Source organism: Urtica dioica, chromosome 8 (genome assembly GCF_054948205.1).
Source record: "Urtica dioica subsp. dioica isolate 48M chromosome 8, U.dioica_male_clone48M_v1_H2, whole genome shotgun sequence".
Lineage (NCBI taxonomy): Eukaryota > Viridiplantae > Streptophyta > Magnoliopsida > Rosales > Urticaceae > Urtica > Urtica dioica.
In genome coordinates, this window is record NC_142763.1 from 43,301,209 (window position 1) to 43,322,062 (window position 20,854).

At 41.0% G+C, this 20,854-nt stretch overlaps 1 protein-coding gene across 1 annotated transcript; it reads left to right on the forward strand.

The window, feature by feature from the left end:
- Positions 1-17,800: 17,800 nt before the first annotated feature.
- On the forward strand, positions 17,801-20,573 carry MYB11 (myb domain protein 11). The gene is made up of 3 exons (XM_089623470.1): positions 17,801-18,059; positions 18,303-18,432; positions 19,424-20,573. Exons 1-3 carry the CDS (start codon positions 17,927-17,929, stop codon positions 20,340-20,342), a joined length of 1,182 nt encoding a protein of 393 aa, XP_089479596.1. The 5' UTR covers positions 17,801-17,926; the 3' UTR covers positions 20,343-20,573.
- Positions 20,574-20,854: the final 281 nt, after the last annotated feature.

Genomic DNA, 20,854 nt, shown 5'->3' on the forward strand with positions numbered 1-20,854 from the left:
CGAACTCTGACTTTCTCAAATGAGAATACTAAGGTGTGAAATGGCATGTCTCATTTCAAGATTAAGGTAAGCATGATGCAATTCATACATAGTGACTTCGAGACATAAGAGGTTAAATGGATTGTTCTTATCTTGTCTCTAGAAGTGCACTGGTCAATTCAGTACCTTCGGAAGATACCTAGAAGAACTATAGAGTCTCCAACTCTCAATGCCTCATAACCACACATCATAGATTCTTCTAACAATCGTACTGAGGTCAATAGTCCTTTGACCCTAAGATTGCGAATATATCGTTTTAAGCAAACTACGAAGAGTTTGTTCATGCAAATCTACATTTGTCTCTTCGTAACTTGTTTAGTTTGTTTATGGACTAAAAGACTAAGGTTTTATCATAAAGCTTCAAACAAAGAAAGAATGAATGAACGTTTCAACTTTATTAATGAATGAATAAGCAATTACAAGCAAGAGTCTTCGTAAGACTATATGACATCAAATGTACATAAATAGACACTACTACTCTTCTTGTGGGCACCATTGACAACAGGTTTCTATCACTAAATCACTCGAAATAAAAGGAATCAGTGAGTGGACACTTTTAAACACTACGACTTAAGAACGAGTCTTGAAGTCGCAGAGCTAAACTCTAGGTCAAATGAGGACCTAGGTGCCAAAACAATAAAACGAAATTGACTAGAGAGAGAGAGGAGAGGGGCGGCCACAAGTTCTAGAGAGAGAGGCTCTCAATCTCTAACTTATGTGGAATGAATAAAATGAGAGGAATGAGGGCTCTATTTATACGAGAGGTTTTACCTTCAAAAGGTAGTTTCCTCTTCTCTATTGAATATCACATATTCATGAGCAAATCCCTTGTTTCCCTTTTCATTTTGGGCGTGTAACATATTCCTCATGCTACATGGATTTGTTTCCTCATTTGTTCTCTCTTGCTTGGTGGCCGAAATTAGCTTTCCTTCTAAAGGAAATTTGTTTCCTCTTTTTCTTTTGGCAAGTATCTTCATACATCAATGCACAAAACAATTTCCACTTTCTCTCTATGGTATGCACGAAATTTTGAGCCTAGAACATGCTTCTAGATGTTTCTTTATTTGTTCATGACAAAAAAAGAAAAGCCCATTAAGAATTTTCACATAAAATTCCATGAAATGAAATTAATCATCAAAGCCCAAATTCTTTAACTTGGCCGTGTGGTTTTAACTTCATTTGTCATCATATGACAATGTAAAAAAATTTATTGACATTCATTTCGTCCTATATCCTAAAAGACAAAAATACCCTTTTGACAATTTTTGTTCTTGTTTTGACTTAGCTTCCAGTTTAACTATTCCTACTCGATGTGATTCGTGACAGTGACCTCATGGATCCAAATGAACAAAGCTTGAGCTAAAATACTTGGACTCAAAAGTTCACAAACTTTTTCCAACTTTAGCTTAATGTCAACTGACTCCACTAAAGAGTTGACACTGAAAATCTCTCGATTCAAATGAATTTATTTTCTACTCAAGAATTCAACCTAATTGTAATGAGCGGATCCACAAAATATTATCAGTGTTTACCCTTCATGAATATCATCAGCTAGTCGGGATTTACAAAATTACCATTTTACCCTTCTAGCTGTTATTTCCTCAACTCCTTTGTCGCTTGTGAATAAGATAGAAACAATGTATTGACGAGGAGCTAACAAGTCACATTGTTTCATCCAAAAGAGTCAAGACTCAATTTGGAAACTGGCCAGTTCATTTATTCACACTCCAAGGAACAAAGCATGAGGCGATATACATTGCATTTCAGCAATCTTGTACATGAATTCCATATCTATGAGAACTTCACAAAGTTACTCATGACATTCTCACAACTTACTACTTCACCAATAGGCCTTGTTCGGAATCACATAGTGAGTCCGAACTCTGACTTTCTCAAATGAGAATACTAAGGTGTAAAATGACATGTCTCATTTCAGGATTAAGGTAAGCACGATGCAATTCATACGTAGTGACTTCGAGACATAAGAGGTTAAATGGTTTGTTCTTATCTTGTCTCTAGAAGTGCACTGGTCAATTCAGTACCTTCGGAAAATACCTAGAAGAACTATAGAGTCTCCAACTCTCAATGCCCCGTAACCAGACATCATAGATTCTTCTAACAATCATACTGAGGTCAATAGTCCTTTGACCCTTAGATTGCGAATATATGACATCAAATGTACATAAATACACACTACAACTCTTCTTGTGGGCACCATTGGCAACAAACTCCCACTTGACTCAAAGAAGATGTGTGTAGTCGTTGATGCCTAATCCCTCTCGATGTTGGTCGAAGACCTTGTTCGCTAGGGCCTTGGTGAATGGATCTGCCAGAGATCTACTTCACCTCCACGTCTCCGCGCTACGTGATCTCTCGAATCAAATGGTATTTCCCCTTAATATTCTTAGAGCGCTTATGGCTTCGAGGTTCCTTTGAGTTAGCGACAGCCCCACTATTATCACAATAAAGGGTCATGAGCTCGTCGACGTTTGGAACAATTTCCAAATACTTAAGGAATTTTCTAAGCCATACAGCCTCTTTGGATGCTTCACAAGCAGCCACATAATCTGCTTCGATTGTGGAGTTAGCAATGCAAGAATGCTTAATACTCATCCACACAACAGCTCCACCATTAAGGATGAACACAGATCCCGAAGTGGATTTCCTGGAATCCTTATCCGCTTGAAAATCGGAGTCGGTATGTCCCGTCATAGTCAGGTCAGTACCTGAGTATGTAATCATCAAGTTCCTAGTTCTTCGAAGATACTTAAGAACATGCTTACTAGCAATCCAGTGCTCGGGTCCATGGTTGGATTGGAAACGGCTAACTACGCCAACGGCTAAACAGATGTCAGGTCTAGTGCAAAGCATAGCATACATGGGCTTCCTACGGCAGAGGCGTAAGGAATTTTCCTCATATCTTCAATCTCTTGTGCAGTCTTGGGAGACTAGTCCTTAGAGAGTGAAACTCCATGCCTAAAGGGTGTTTGACCCTTCTTGGAGTCTTGCATCGAGAAGCGATCCATCACCTTATCAATATAAGATGCTTGAGAGAGCGACAGGGTTCGGTTTTTCCCAGAATATACGCAGCTTCTCCTAGATCCTTCATATCGAATTGCTTTGCCAGCCAGACCTTAACCTCAGATAACTTACCCACGTCATTACCAATGAGTAGTATATCATCGACATATAGTACCAGAAACACAACTTTGCCTTCGTGTATTAACTTGTAAACACAAGGCTCATCTATTTACTGTTCAAAGCCAAAGCTCTTTACAGTTTCATCGAATTTAATATTCCATGACCTAGATGCTTGCTTTAATCCATAAATGGATTTAAGCAACTCACAAACCTTGGTCTCTTGACCTTCTTCCATGAAACCGTCTGGTTGAGCCATGTAAATGCGCTCGTCAAGATTTCCATTCAGGAAGGCTGTCTTGACATCCATTTGCCAGATCTCATAGTCGAGAGCTACAGCTATGGATAGGAGTATGCGGATGGATTTAAGCATCGCGACTGGCGAGAAGGTTTCTTCATAGTCAATCCCTTCTTGTTGGGTATAACCCTTCGCCACAAGTCGTGCTTTGAACGTCTCGACGTTCCCATCAGTACCCTTTTTCTTCTTGTATATCCACTTACACCCTACGGGTTTAATCCCTTCAGGAAGGTCTACAAGTTTCCAGACTTTGTTGACATACATCGAGTGCATTTCAACTTTCATGGCGTCAAGCCAAAGGTTTGATTCAGAACAAGCCATCGCTTGGCTATAGGAAATAGGATCATCCATGTCAGAGACAGCTACAAGAGAGTCTCCATAAGACATGTACCTGTCAGGCTTTTGAGTAGCCCTCCCACTACGTCGAAGTACTACTTGACGAGATTCTGATGAGGTAGGTTGTGTTTTAGTTGGGGTAAGAACAGTTCTTACAGATGAGGTAGAAGCTTCCTCACCCAACTTTTCTTCAAGCACAATTTCGCTTCTAGGTTTTGCATCCTTCGTAAAGTCCTCCTCAAGGAAACGACATTCGTGCTAACGAAAGTCTTATCGTCCTCATGACTATAGAAGATGAAACCCTTGGTTTCCTTTCGATATCCCACAAACAAGTACAATTCTGACCTACTAGCCAACTTGCTAGTCTTTTGCCTTAGCACATGTGCAGGGCAACCCCAAATTCTGATGCGGCCAGGATTCACTTTACGGCCAGTCCATCGTTCATAAGGAGTACCAGGAACCGTCTTGGACGGAACTTGGTTCAGAATATAAGCGGCTATTTCGAGGGCATATCCCCAAAAGGAAAGAGGGAGTGATGAGCAACTCATTATTGATCTAACCATCTCCATAAGAGTTCGGTTTCTTCTCTCTGACACTCCGTTTTGTTGAGGTGTGCCAGGTGCGGTAAGCTGAGAAGCGATACCTTCTTCTTTAAGAAAGTCATCGAACTCTCCAGACATATACTCACCACCTCGATCAGATCGAAGGGTTTTGATCATTTTGCCAATTTGCCTTTCCACTAAAGCCCTAAAGACCTTAAATGCGTTAAAGGTCTCGGATTTGTGTTTGAGCAAATAGACAAAACCATATCGTGAGTAATCATCGGTGAAGATAACGAAGTATTCTTATCCTCCACGTGCCTGTTGGCTGAGCGGACCACATACATCAGAATGTATTAGTTCCAACAGCTCAGTGGCTCTTCGACCCTTATCGGAGAAAGGTCGCTTAGTCATTTTTCCTTCTATGCAGGATTCACAAGTAGGTAGTGAACCTATTGCAGAGGCTTGGAGTGGACCGTCCTTCACAAGTCTCTTAATCCTATCTAGACTGATATGACCAAGTCTCAAGTGCCATAGGTGTGTTGATTTTGTTAGATCGGAGGATTCAGAAAGTTTGATCCTCTTTGGCTCCCTAATTAGATCATTATCTATTTCGGTGTCTAAGATGGAAGGTTGAGTGGGATAGATGTAGAAAAGAGCATTCTTCATACATGCATCAGTGACAAAAGAATTATCAGGAAACGAAATACGAATTCCATTCTTAATGAACTTTAAACAATAATCTTGATCAAGAAGATGAGCAACGGATATTGAGTTCTTCGCAAAGGTAGGAACAAAATAAACATAATTCAAGTTTAAAGTGTGGTCTTCAAAAGATAGCATCACGGATCCCACAGCTTTCGCAGACACTAGGCTCCCATCACCCCATTTGAAACAGAACTCGCCTTCCTCTAAGCTTTTGGTTTTCTTGAAACCATTCAAGGAACAACGAATATGGTTAGTAGCAGCGGAGTCAAGAATCCACGTTGATACATTATCAGCTACTAAGCATGCTTCGGTAACTTGTACAATACTATCTTTCCTTGCTTTGAGATAGGCAGGACAGTTCTTTTTATTAGCTTTGTGAGGTCTCTTCTCAGTTCCTGAGGCGGAGGCTTTTTGCTCAGTAGCATGTGCCTCTCCTTGATTCCTCTTTCTCTTAGTGAGACCTACAGCAGTGTGAAGTTCCTTCATAAGCTTGGTAACAGTGTACTCTAGCTTGTTTATGGAGTAGTTCATCTTGAAGGTATCAAGAGATGCGGGGAGAGTTTCTATGATCATATCTATGACACTTTTCCCATCAATCTCAGATCCTAGGATTTCTATTTTAGAAAACTAATGATCAGTATCATAAAGTCTCCAACAGGAGTCCTAGCCTGCATATGACAGTTCATAAACTGTCGGATTACTTGTTGCCTTGCTTGAAGCCTTTGCCCTCCAAATATCTCAATGAGATTGTTGAGCATGTCGGCGGCAGTCTCGATGTCACGATGTTGCTCTTTCAGCATATTGTCCATAGATGCTAAGCTATAGCACCTCACAATCTCATCGGATCGAAGCCAGACCGCTAAGGCGTCATGGTCCTCTTGAGTCGAATCATCATTCGTCAGAGGAGGACATGGGGTGGTGAGTACCCATTTGTGCTTGTTAATGGTAAGGATGATATCGAGGTTATGTTTTGAATTAACGTAGTTCTAGGTTTCGAGTTTGTTCGAGGAAAGGATGATCGAGAGAGTGTTGAGAGACATGTTGCTTATTTAAGTTGAAACAAGTTTATGATTAGTCTTTGGTTTAGGATTTAAGTTTTATTAAGACTTTTATAAAATCCAAAGGTGTTCTAAACCAAACGATAATTTACTCCCTCAAGAGAAGGCCGCAAAAAATCTCCATTTATAAGTAATGACACATCATTAATGCTTAGCCAAGATGTCAATACATCTATTTTGACTAGCCACCTTTTAAATTGGTTTGATCACTCACATCCTTTCGCAGAGCCTCAATGGAGGATTACTAGGGATTGAGCCTAAGTGTGCAACCAACCACTTAGTCCAAAAGATCAACTTTGAAAAACAATCCCCCAAGGGGAGGCCTTGTCATCATCGTCTCACTCTCGGACGTAGCTCATTGAGCAATGATCGAAGCAAAAACGTCTTGGAGTACTCCCATTTAAGAGAGGGTCGCAAGAGCGGCTCTTAGTCCCACGTTAATTGCTTCTTTCATTAGTGTTGGGGATCGTGGGTTACAAACAACAATTATAACCCTCCCACTTAGTTTTTGGAGTTGGTTCATCGACTCTTATAAGTTCGGAAACAGATTTCCTAGTTAGAGAGCGACAGAGCGGACAACTAGAAGAGAATCCTAGATCGACATGTTCAGAGCAGTATTAGTGCATAAAGGCACAAGGTACATATTCGTTCTTTTCCTATTTTCTATTCCGGGAAAGTGCGTGAGGGAAGTGTGAACTTCAACTCACTCGAACACTTGAAAGTTTGAGATTACACATCTTTTTATTTTTCGGCTTGTCTACAAGGAGACCTCCCACTCAAATTTTCAAGAGGATATAGATTTTGAACATATGTGATATAGATATAGTTTTGAAAACATTTTGAAAATTTATTTGATTTGGATGACAAAATATTTTTCAAGTTTGAAAGTGAAAACGGTTTTTCAAAATTCAAACTAGTTTTGTAAAATTAAATTTCAATTAAACTTTCAAAAATCAAAACATTTTAATCTTACACATCATGTTTATAATCTTATAAAAAACATTTTTTCTCAAGAAATTTTTCTCATTAGAGTTCTATAACTCATGGTAGTGGGGCTGAAAATCCGGAATTCTAAAAAATTGGAGTTTCGGAACAGTCGTGCACCTACGAGTAAAATCGCCATAACTGGCGGCTCCAATTTCGAAATCTGAGCAGAGAGTTATGCCACTTTTACTACGGGTTTACTCCAGCTCGAAGACAAAGAAATAATTAAAGCTTGGTCCTTTTTAGGTGCGAAAAAGAATCGAGTGTAACGGAACGTTTTAGGATGTTGTTAAAGCTTTTATTGGTGTTTTATTAGCAAGGTAATAACATGGTATAAAAGAAATAACAACAAGCATAAAACGATTCAAGTAAAAATAAGAAACTAGTAAGACAAGAAAACTAGTCACAAAATTTTACTCGAAATTTCTCAAACCTTTAAAACACGTTTTTCAATATAAAAAATTAAAAACTTTTATAACTGATTCTAATGTGTTTGAAAAACATCCCAAACTCATAGAAAATCAACATGATATTTAATTTAAAGGCAAGAGCAATAAATTAAAAAAAAATCTAAGATAACAATTCTAACTTGTCACAAAATTAGTAAACTTTCGAAAACTATTTTTAAGCTCATATTTTTAAATACATGTACATGCTAATCTTTGACCATAGCTCTGATACCATTTGTTGGAATTTATCTAGGGTTTAAGAAAAAGTTTAACGCTTCGCAAAGCGGCGGAAATTTAAAAATTTTCTTTTCAAGTAAAAATAGTTTTTTACTAACCTAGACAAAGAGCAAGTACATATAAATAAAAACTATAATGAGCATAGAAGTTTACTAAACTTTCTTGAAGCTTGAACTTTGAGAAGCTTTTGGAATGTTTGCAACGCTCGTCTCCTCGCAGCACGTCTCTCTTTCTTTCCTCGGCAACTCGAGCAACCACGATGGTTTCTATCACTAAATCACTCGAAATAAAAGGAATCAGTGAGTGGGCACTTTTAAACACTACGACTTAAGAACGAGTCTTGAAGTCGCAGAGCTAAACTCTAGGTCAAATAAGGACCTAGGTGCCAAAACAATAAAACGAAATTGACTAGAGAGAGAGAGGAGAGGGGCGGCCACAAGTTCTAGAGAGAGAGGCTCTCAATCTCTAACTTATGTGGAATGAATAAAATGAGAGGAATGAGGGCTCTATTTATAGGAGAGGTTTTACCTTCAAAAGGTAGTTTCCTCTTCTCTATTGAATATCACATATTCATGAGCAAATCCCTTGTTTCCCTTTTCATTTTGGGCGTGTAACATATTCCTCATGCTACATGGGTTTGTTTCCTCATTTGTTCTCTCTTGCTTGGTGGCCGAAATTAGCTTTCCTTCTAAAGGAAATTTGTTTCCTCTTTTTCTTTTGGCAAGTATCTTCATACATCAATGCACAAAACAATTTCCTCTTTCTCTCTATGGTATGCACGAAATTTTTGAGCCTAGAACATGCTTCTAGATGTTTCTTTATTTGTTCATGACAAAATAAGAAAAGCCCATTAAGAATTTTCACATAAAATTCCATGAAATGAAATTAATCATCAAAGCCCAAATTCTTTAACTTGGCCGTGTGGTTTTAACTTCATTTGTCATCATATGACAATGTCAAAAATGTATTGACATTCATTTCGTCCTATGTCCTAAAAGACAAAAATACCCTTTTGACAATTTTCGTTCTTGTTTTGACTTAGCTTCCAGTTTAACTATTCCTACTCGACTTGATTCGTGACAGTGACCTCATGGATCCAAATGAACAAAGCTTGAGCTAAAATACTTGGACTCAAAAGTTCACAAACCTTTTCCAAGTTTAGCTTAATGTCAACTGTCTCCACTAAAGAGTTGACACTGAAAATCTCTCGGTTCAAATGAATTTATTTTCTACTCAAGAATTCAACCTAATTGTAATGAGCGGATCCACAGAATATTATCAGTGTTTACCCTTCATGAATATCATCAGCTAGTCGGGATTTACAAAATTACCATTTTACCCTTCTAGCTTTTATTTCCTCAACTCCTTTGTCGCTTGTGAATAAGTTAGAAACAATGTATTGACGAGTAGCTAACAAGTCACATTGTTTCATCCAAAAGAGTCAAGACTCAATTTGGAAACTGGCCTGTTCATTTATTCACACTCCAATGAACAAAGCATGAGGTGATATACATTGCATTTCAGCAATCTTGTACATGAATTCCATATCTATGAGAACTTCACAAAGTTACTCATGGCATTCTCACAACTTAGTACTTCACCAATAGGCCTTGTTCGGAATCACATAGTGAGTCCGAACTCTAACTTTCTCAAATGAGAATACTAAGGTGTGAAATGACATGTCTCATTTCAGGATTAAGGTAAGCACAATGCAATTCATACGTAGTGACTTTGAGACATAAGAGGTTAAATGGTTTGTTCTTATCTTGTCTCTAGAAGTGTACTGGTCAATTCAGTACCTTCGGAAGATACCTAGAAGAACTATAGAGTCTCCAACTCTCAATGCCCCATAACCAGACATCATAGATTCTTCTAACAATCATACTGAGGTCAATAGTCCTTTGACCCTAAGATTGCGAATATATCGTTTTAAGCAAACTACGAAGAGTTTGTTCATGCAAATCTACATTTGTCTCTTCGTAAGTTGTTTAGTTTGTTTAAGGACTAAAAGACTAAGGTTTTATCATAAAGCTTCAGACAAGGAAGATTGAATGGACGTTTCAACTTTTATTAATAAATAAGCAGTTACAAGCAAGAGTCTTCGTAAGACTATATGACATCAAATGTACATAAATACACACTACAACTCTTCTTGTGGGCACCATTGACAACAGTTATGCATTGAGTCGGCACGAGGACCTATCGGTTGACTCGTGGACTCGTAACTCAACTCGAGGAGTTATGTGTAGAGTCAACATGGAGAGTCATAAGTCGACCCGTGGACTCGAGACTTGACTCGAGGAGCGACCTCAAATGGAGGAGACGTGTGTAGATTGTTTCTCTTCGGGACCTCCGGCCAGACCATCCGCCCCTTGAGACTCTGCTATTACTTTTGTTTTGTTTTTTAGACTGAATTTCAGTTTCATTGAGTGTTGTTCCCCATTAGCCCCCCGAGTTTCTTGCGTACTCGTAGGGGAGACTAGAAATTATAATGCAACAGGATAAAGGTTTTGATGCGAAATGTAATTCGATTATCACGTCAAAATTTACATTCCCAGGCCATTGGCCTTATTTGAAATTGTCTTTAAAACGGAAATAAATGACAACAATCAGGCGTAAAGAAAATGGGAGCGGGCTTCTACTGGTAGTGCCATCTTCTGCAGCTTGACCTAGTCTCCGAGCTGGAAGATGGTGCTCACCATCTTTCCCTTCCCCTGCCCGTCCACCCCCTGGATGTAGCACATCCTTGCCATAGACTGGTCTCCCAACATTATGGCAATCCCTTTCTCGGTCGGGAATTTCATCATTAGGTGGTAGGTGGACGTTATGGCCTTCAACCGATTGAGAGTCGGGCGGCCGACGATGATGTTGTACGCCGAGGGTTGGTCCAAGACTAGGAATGATACGATGCGTGTGATCTCGATCCCCCCCGCTGTCCCGAAGGTGACCAGGAGGTCGATAGTGCCCTCCGTCATGACCCTCTCCCTGGAGAAGCCGAAGAGTGGGGTCGAGATTGGGGTCGGTCTCAGCCCGGTCAGCTTCATCCTGTCCAACGCTGATTTGAAGATGATGTCGACAGAGCTGCCGTTATCGATCAGGATTCTTCGGACAAGATTGTTGGCGACCGAGGCTGAGACGACTATCGCGTCGTTGTGTGGGTGGAGAACTCGTGCCGCCTCTTGGCCGGTGAAGAACATGGATTCGAACGGGGCCAGGGGAGGAGCCTCGTACGTGTGGTTGATGTAGTGCGCTATCTTCCCTTGGGAGACTTCTCGCACGTACTTCTTCCTTTGCGTGCTCGAGTCTCCGAACTCCGGACCGCCCATGATCGAGCCCACGACGTGCAGCTGTGAGCTCTCCGGTTCTTCGATTGCTACTCGGTCCGTAACGGTTACCGTCGTCGGACCTTTCCTTTCTTGCCGCGGGCGCCCTCCGTGTGGCGCGGCCGTCCCAATTATTCTAAGGACGTACTCTTTCAACTTCCCATCCTGAATGAGGGCTTCGATCTGGCGCTTGAGCTGGTAACACTCAGACGTCAGGGGCCCATGGTCTTGGTGGTATTCGCAGAACTTGCTTCGGTCCCGCGATCCTTTGTGAGTGGAGCGGGGCTTCCTAGCTCGTCACGGTGCAAAGCTAGGATCCGCTCTCGCGAAGTGTTCAGAGGGGCAAATGCCGAAAAATTTTGAAAGCTATCGACGTGCGGGGATCTAGGCCCAGGGAGGGAGTAACAGTTAGGGGTCTGGCCTCCCTTGTTCCTCCTCTTTCGAGGGTCGGGATGATCTTCGTCTTGATCGTCGCGGCGGCGACCGCTTTGCCCCCCCGACTTTCGGCCGTCTCGGTCGTCGAAGTAGTCCTCGATTCCCATGTAAGTGCGGGCTCTCGACATTAGCTCCGCCATGTCCCGCGGGACCTTCCCAACAATAGACTTGACGAAGTCGCTCGTGCGAGCTCCCTCGGTGATCGCCGTGATGGCGTCCTTGTCGTCGAACCCTTCGACCTTGTGAGACTCCTCGGTGAAGCGAGCGAGGTACTGTCTCAGGGTCTCGTCTCTCCCCTGCCGGATAGACAAGAGGTAGGTCTTCGACTTCGTTTGCGCCACGAGAGTGGCGAAGTGGGCAAAGAAGGCCTCTCGCAAGGCCCGGAAGGACGGGACGCTTCCCGGCCTCAGACTTCGAAACCACTCAAATCCCGACCATGTGAGGGTCAGGCTGAAGGCTTGACACAGGGTGGCGTCTGACTGTCCCTGCATCGTCATCCACGTTTTGTAATGTTGTATGTGGAAGTTCGGGTCCGTTCGCCCATCGTAAGGGGGAATGGACGGCAGTTTGAAATCCCCCACGCAAGGCTGCGTGAGGATTTGAGCGGCGAAGGGAGAGTATGACTCCTCGATCCCTCCGTAGGGCCTTTGCCTCCCCGACTCCCTCATTTCGATGATTTGGTTTTGGAGGCTCTGAATCATCGTCACCATGTCGAGCCCGTTCGCGGGGCTGACCGCCGGGACCGCGGGAGTCGCCCGTTGGCGCTCGTTGGACGCTTGGTCCACGCCGTTGGCGTGAGGTCGTCCGAGAGTTGTGGTGGGTAGCGCATCCCTCCGAGAGTCGAGCCTTTGGTGGAGATCCTCCCGTCGGGAGTTTCTCTACGCCGTTAGGCGCTCTCTAAGGTCCACACTCGGCGCCTGGCGGGGCGAGGTCGCCCAGGGTCGGATCGTTCGGCGAGCGCTACGGCTATCGGCCGCATCGTCCCCTAAGGTCGCTGTCTCCCCGGCGAGGGGCCGTGTCTGGCCGCCTCTTGAAACCGAGGTGGTGAGTCCTTGGGAATGTGACCGTGCCCATTGTCGCGCCGGGTGCGACGGCCCAACCAAGGCGACGTTCGTCCTCTCGGACCGTGAATGGGCGAGGCTAGGAGTGGCCTCATCGATTCTCGGCTCCCCCACATAGTCGGGGTCGGAGTCGTCTCGGGCGGACCTATCCTCGACGTCGTAGCCAAGGAGGTTGGCGATGAGCGTGCCATTGACGCCGGGGCGGTCTAGGAGCTCGGCGAGCCTTTGAGCCGTGTCCTCTCAGAACGCGGCCTCGTGATCATTCACCGAGTCTCGGGGCTGGCTCTCGTTGTCACGAGGTTGCCCACCTAGACGGTGCACGAGGCTTCGGAGGCCATATCTCGAGCTCGTTGCTCAAGTGCCTACAGAGGTAGCGGGAACTTGACTCATCTCTCGAGAGTCGTAGATGTTGTAAGTGAGAGGAATGGAAGGGAGAGCGTTGCTCGGGAGATGCCCTCATTCTAGCGCCAAAATGTTGTCGCTCGTTTTCGGACAACTATTCAGGAGCCCAAAGTGGTTAGACCCAAGGCCAGACCAAGTGGTTCACTTCGGCTCGAGCGTGTCGGACTTGGTATCCCTAGTCATCCCTTAGCTGTAGATGAAGCTCAGCTCGTCTCGATACCTGAAAAGCAGTAGAGGACACGTGAACTACAAAGGGGAAACAGAGGGGTTGCCTCTGTTTACCTCTCCGACGCTCAACATTAGTAGGGTTGAGGTAGATTGTAGAGGGTTTGAGTGTTTAGAGGCCGAGACTTGAGAGAAACGAGCGAGGTACGAGTTCGACAGCGTTTCAGTACTCAAAATTCGGATTACCTGGGTCAAGGGAGGGACCCTTGTATTTATAGGCGGCCAAGGGGTGTTTGGGGAACCCCTTGGCCGAGTGAATATTTTGGGTCGGCCATTGGCCGGCTGAAAGCTTGGGCCGGCCAATGGCTGGCTGAACATATGGAGCTGACTCGGCCATTGGTTGAGTGAACAGCCTGGCCGACTGAAAGCTTCACTCGGCCATTGGCCGAGAGAACAACCTGGCCGGCTGAAGGTTTCACTCGGCCATTGGCCGAGTGAACCTGCCTGGCCGGCTGAATGGCCTAGTGAAGGTGCTGATCCTTCGGCCGGCCGACCCTTGGGTCGGCCATGGCTGGCTGAGCCTGACCCTTGGGCCGGCCATTGGCCGGCTGAGCCTGACCCTTGGGCCGGCCATTGGCCGGCTGAGCCTTGGGCTGGCCATGGGTTGGTTGGGCCTTGGGACGGCCATGGCCGGCTGAGCCTCAGGCCGGCCATGGGTTGGTTGGGCCGGCCAATGGCTGAGGCAAGGTTTCGCCGTCCGAGGCCTCGCGCCGATCGTGCGGGTCGAAGTGACTCCTTTGTCCTCGTCGGTCCGAAACGGGCCGATAACAAGATTCTTGAGAACTCTCTCTTCTTTCTCACCACTCTCTTGTGACATTCCAAGTGCTCTCTGTCCTCCTCTCCTGGCTCAGCTCAGAAATCCGAGAACCCCCCTCGACGAGTGGGAGCGCGTTCTAGTTGTGCGACCCGAGTCTTCACAGCGCACAAGCTGCGCCCCAGCTTCTTGGCCCTTGAGTTAGAACTCTGAGCTACGAGTTAAGCGACCACTCTAAAGTCTTTATTGGAAGCTACGAGCCGGGTCCTTCTCTAAATTCTTAGATTCTCAACCTCCGAGCTCAAGATAGCCCTCACACCTACATTGAACTACAATCTGACCTGATCCCGGACGACGGGTACATAGGCATTCAACCTTTGGCACGGTCACACCCTCCAATACACACCTCAGGGTCTGGAGGGTGCAACTCGGTCTTCGAGTTCACATTCTTTGGCCCCGGCGCGGTCACTTGGTTTAACCTTGGATCGAACCGCCTGAGTTTTTTAATCGTTGTTCATTTTTGTGCGACAAAACTTAATTTTGCCTTAGTGAATCACGATAATTCCCAACATGATATACCTACCGAATAGCTGACAAATGAATATTGTTGTTGTCCTGATGTCCTCGGCTCAAAAATCTGGTGTAGTCCATTGGTTTTGATGAGACTTTCCAAGTCCTATACGAGTAATGATAGTACTTGGCCCAAGTGGTGGTGATTGTGGTGAATAATGTGGATGTGATGGAGAATATCCTGGAGCGTATGTAGGTGGGATTGAAAGTGATACCTCATATGGACATGAGACAGACTCTGACGCTACATAAGGTTGGATAGCCGTATCGATGTCTTCATTGTTTGCACCAATTGAGCTGAACTATAAGTCATCAATTTTGGGATCCCTAACATATTCGTTCAAGGGTTCATCTATGGGATGATCGTGTTCGACATGGATAACATAGTGATTTACATTTTTATCCTTTGGAACGCAGCCAATTCACCATCTTTAAGCCCTCAAATTCTGTCAAACATAATAATCACACCACAAAAATCTGCATATTTAAACAAACAATATTAAATTCATAATTCATAATAACTCTGGATATACCTACCACCGCAACTAACCGCACATGATCACAAGTTATCATAACTAACTGGTTTCTTCTGCGGGGCTTTGTGGTGGCATGCATGCTATTTCGATTTATAAATATTCACCGAGTCTGTCTTGACAAAAAAAATAACTACGACTGATATCAGCAAAGTTGTGGAGAGTTGCGGCCATATATATGCAGTGACTTGTAGTCATCTATAGCAGTTTTTTTTAATCAATTAACTTTAACTAAAAACTTTAAAATAAAGAAAAAATTGATTATTCCAGCATATACCAATTTGAAAGTTTGATAGAATAGATATAAAAATATACCTATTACAATATAGTAGAAGTCAAGGTCCGTTTACGTCCACAATCACTTATTATACCATCGGGGACCCGATTAATAGGACCTTCGAAAGTGTTGAGACGGTTGGAGGAGGTGATTTTTTTTTATTTAGCTAGGAGAGATGTGAAGGTGAGTGAGTGAGTGAGTGAGTGAGTGTGAGAGAGAGAGAGAGAGAGAGAGAGAGAGAGAGAAGGAGAACGAAAAGATATGGCAAAATAAAGAAAATGGGATAAAAGGGTATTTTAGTAAAAATGCACATAAAAATCAGACTTATGTGTAATATATCAATTAGAGGTTGAATTGTATGTAGTTTGACATATAGTTTATGAAATTTTCCAAAGAAAATAAGGGTTTAATGTCTATTTTGAAAAATATGTATCAGGTATTTGAGTTATTTCGCACACATATATATATATATGTATATATATATATATATGTATATATATCTATGTATATCATATTTTCAGTATTTTAGCTTTTAGAAACTCAATAACGTGAATGTATTATTTAGTGAAAATTTTCAAAACAAAAAGACATGGAAGGCTGCTTCAACAATTAAAACGTGGAAAAGAAAAGAGGCTCCCACACAAGTAGCTCAAATAATTGAGATAGTATATAGTGATTTGACGCAAAAAGACGCAAAAAGAATATCCAGGCGTAAAACCGCATCAGTTCACAAATATGTGCAAATTTTATGGAATACAATTACAAATAAGAGACCCGTGATAATTCTATCTTTATAAGGACAAATTCGACAAGGATCTGCGTTCCAATGCTAGTCAAAACGCTAATGTTTATATATAATTGTATCAGCACTTATGCCGACTAATAAAAATGTTGACTAAATTATCTCTATTCCTGATGGATCGCACTGTACTAACCGTGATTCTGTCACGTAAGGTGGTACTCATATAATTTGCACGAGTATGGACTCAAAAGCTCTAAAAATAACTAAATTCAACATTGAACTCGATTAAATAGGCTCAAAAGACAAATAAAAATAAGAACGAACATGTTTATACGGTAGTAACGAACATGTTCATATGATAAGAATGAACCTTATTAAGCAGAATTTCGAAGAAAAAAAACTAGCTAGTAGATCAAAGACTAATTAAATAATAAAACACGCAAAAATTACCAAAACTTAAGCAAAACGCGCACTTCGACTGTTATTCCGAACACTCGAAAAAATAACTATCCACTACGCACGTTTGAGAGCGGTTATTCGAAAACTGCCAGAGCGTGAGCTTGATCACCCCACGTACTCAGCTCCAAGAACTATAAATTAAAGAGGGAGCAACGGAAGCAAAGACATGCATAATTTCATATCAAAACTCGACAAAGAAGCTTCATCTATCGTTCAGCACCCTCATTTACGTTCTTTCTTTTACTAGATTTATTTGTATTTAGAGATAATCTTACCTATAAACTTGGAATTCTTGAGATTGCGTGCTCAGAACCCAACAAGATTTGAGATACCGTTTACCGTTACCGTGTCGGGAAAAAATGTATATTTTCCATAACATATATGTATAAAATATATAACTTTTATTTTTTTATTTAAATTTATTTATTTATATTTTTATTTAGAATTGTGGTAAACCCATTTTCCTCACGGTAAAACCCGATTTTATGAAGTTTTTAATTGAGTAAGGCCGATTTTTTGTATCACGGAATTTTCTACCGATGCTGGATATTTCATGATTTTGTATGTTTCACATACTATCGGGATCTAGTAGTAAGTGGTATACTGTGCGGTAACCCACCGATTACTCCGATAACTGAAATTTTGAAATCAATTGTTTTTTCGTGAGACAATTGTTGTGTATAACTACGCGATATATATATATATATATATGTGTGTGTGTATAACTACACGATATATATGTGAACATACATACAAGTACAACATCCGAAACATGAATATAACCCTCAAATATATGCACAATTACAACCACATGACCGGGTTTTGACAATTCATAATCAATAAGGCGATTTTGACGCAAAAAGACGATGACGTGATATGTGAATGTGAATAGTATGCGTAAATCACGTCTAGGGGTTTGCAGAAAATTATTAAATATATGCGTAGGTAATTAAATACGTGGTTTATTTATGTACATAATATTAGTGAGCATTAATTATTTAATTAATTAGTGCGTTCTGGTGTTCGTAGGAGAGAGTGCGAACGTGGGAGATTGACACCCCGTCACGAGCTTCTCGACGGTGGTCGAGCCACGACAGTCTCGTCATGTACCAATGACGTGGCTTTATCTACACCACACATCTATCCACATCATCAGCCCTACCACACTTTAGTCCTTACAACAATATTATTGATTAATTTTGTTCATTCCCCTCTCTCTTTCTCTCACTATATATATCCACCTATTTATATCACTAATGTTGTTTTTGACGTTTTCTCTAAAACCCCGAGACCACACTTTTCTCCAATACTATATATTTAATATTTAATATTATTTATTTATTTATTTTTGCTGGCCATATGGGAAGAGCGCCTTGTTGTGAGAAAATAGGGTTGAAGAAAGGAAGATGGACAGAAGAGGAAGATCGGATCTTGGCTAACTATATCCTGACCAACGGTGAAGGCTCTTGGAGATCTTTACCAAAGAATGCAGGTAAATATTATTGTTGATAATATCGTGTTTTGAATTGATTATCACTTTTTTTGTATTGAAAAACAACATACTACCGTCATCATTGACTATTACATTATTGCTGCTGCTTCGTAAGAAAAGGAAAAGAAAAAAATAACTTCTTGTAATATATTATTTTTTTTGTTGATATTAATAGAGTGACATTTTTTCTATTGATATATGTATATATATATATATACATATATATATATTTAATTATTTAAGGATTACTGAGGTGTGGGAAGAGCTGTAGACTGCGATGGATAAACTATTTGAGAGGAGACTTGAAGAGAGGAAATATCTCTTCTGAGGAAGAAGATATTATTGTAAAGTTGCACTCTACTTTGGGTAACAGGTAATAATTACCTTAAAAACATTGCTCCATTTTTTGTGATCTATATAATAGTGTGTACTTCTCACTTAAATTATATTTGTCGGCCATAGCTCGTTATTATATTTAAGGCTCGAGAGAATTTTTTATTTTTGAAATTTACTCGAGTATTCTTTTCTCACTGAAATTATATTTGTCGGCCATAGCTCGTTATTATAGTTAAGGCTCGAGAGAATCTTTTCATCCCTCGCTCGGGGAATAAAGTCGCTCACACTCTAGCGCGTTTGTCTTTTACTTTCTCCAACGCTGTTTGTTGGCTTTTCGATTGTCCGCCCTGTATTAAACATGTTCTAGCTTCCAATTTGGTTGCTAAAGATTAATGATATGGCTCTCTCGATCTTACAAAAAAAACTATGCATTAAATTCTAACGACATTTTTTTTCAATAGTAATTATTACCTGTCACTTGTCGACTTCTTTTTATTTTTCCTGGTTCAACTTTTTTTTTTTCCTTAATATTTGGCCTATGGCCATCTATGCCGGCCAAAAATTATCAATAGTAATTATCTATGTACGGGATTTTTTTTCGTGACGTACCACACAAGAGAATATTCTATTGATTCCGAAGCTGTACAAATAATGACTTAATTAAGAGAAAAGAAAAAAAAATAGCTTCAGCATATATATTACGGTTAGAATTAAGGATATTGTATTTCGTTTATAGATATCTTGGACTTGTAGTAGTCGTCTACGTATTTGTGTATTTTATTATGTTTCGGGCACACACTATAAAAAAGATATTTTTTCTATATAAAACAAAAATATTTCTAATGATTTGTATTTGTTCAAATAATGCAACACCGATTGAGAATGTACAACCATAAATAATCACGTTTGTTTTATGTGATTTATATTATGAATGTGGTCCTTAATTTTATTTCTTTCTCGAATATTGTCATTGGTTTTCTTGCTATGATATAATTTATACGAATATTTTTTTATGTACTTATTTGTAGATGGTCCTTGATAGCTAGTCAATTACCTGGAAGAACGGACAACGAGATAAAAAATTATTGGAATTCTCACTTGAGTAGAAAAATCCATATCTTTTTAAGAAAGCCAACAAGCAAAAGCCTCGAAACCCTAGCGGCGAAGATCATGGACTTAACGAAAGCCAACGCCGTGAAGCAGCCAAAGAAAAAAGGCTTGAGAAAGAAGAACAAAGGTAATGTGTCGGATGCGAAAAAGGACAAAGACGGCTCGAATAATTCAACTACGCCGGCTAACGAAAGCCTAATAAAGCCCAAAGATCACGGCAGTGATCAAAGCCAACTAGATCAAATGGATGATATCGCGTTTCAGAAACCATCGTTAGAGTTTGAACCACCGTATCCCAGACAAGACAACAGCAACGACAAGAGGGACGACGAAGATGACGCGGTCATGTTGTGCTTTAATGACATAATAATGGAGAGCGAGTTGATAAGTCCAAGTGGGGTTTTGACTTTGAGCAACGAGAGCAATAATGATGAATTCAGTGGGACAACAACCCTAGATGACCAAGATGTGCTGATGAATGGTGATAGTAATGTGCCTCGTTTCTTTAACCCTGATTGCGCTTCGAATATTATTGGCGGTGGTGATTTTATGACCTCAAGCTCTTCATCAATGACAACAAGCTCATCAGGGAATTACAATAACTATAGCAGTTTTGATTATGACTCTCCTTGTGATTTTTGGGGTTGGGAAATTAGTATGAACACTATTACTAGCCTAGAGTATTATAATCAAGATCAAGCCGTTTGGGATCAAGAGAAGGAAAGAGTGTTGTCTTTGTTATGGGACACTGGAGAATTCAAAAACCATGAATTCGGAGAAGAGGTTGTTCATAGCTCGGAAAAAGAAAATGAAATGGTCGCTTGGCTTCTCTCTTAATGATGATTGATGTATAATTTATATCGCCAATTTTTTTGTTGTTTTCCAAATTCTCTCTTGTGATAGTATTTTGAGTGTAAGGGTGTGTAGTAAGTTGATTTTGATGTAGGCTAGCTGGGGTTTGTTCTGTGTTTATTAATCTAGCTAGTTTAAATTGTTGAGATTATATTTTTTTGTAACAAGGCTCTATTTGAGTTGATTGAGCCAACCAATAAAGGCCAGTACATTAATAAAGAGAGTGGTCCTATGTTATTTCTTCTTCTTTTTCTTCTCAATATGTCCACAAGTACGTGTCACTATCTATTTTCGCAGCCCACTTGTCATTAAATAAGGTGAGCTACATCTAACTTATTCCATACACAATCAAATGGTTGCAAATTGCAATAATGTCAGTAGGAGACATTTCATAATAACCTTTTAAATACAGTAGAGTTATTTAATATAAATATATATATATATATATATATATATATATATATATATTGTAAAAAGATACACACATGACATTGTTT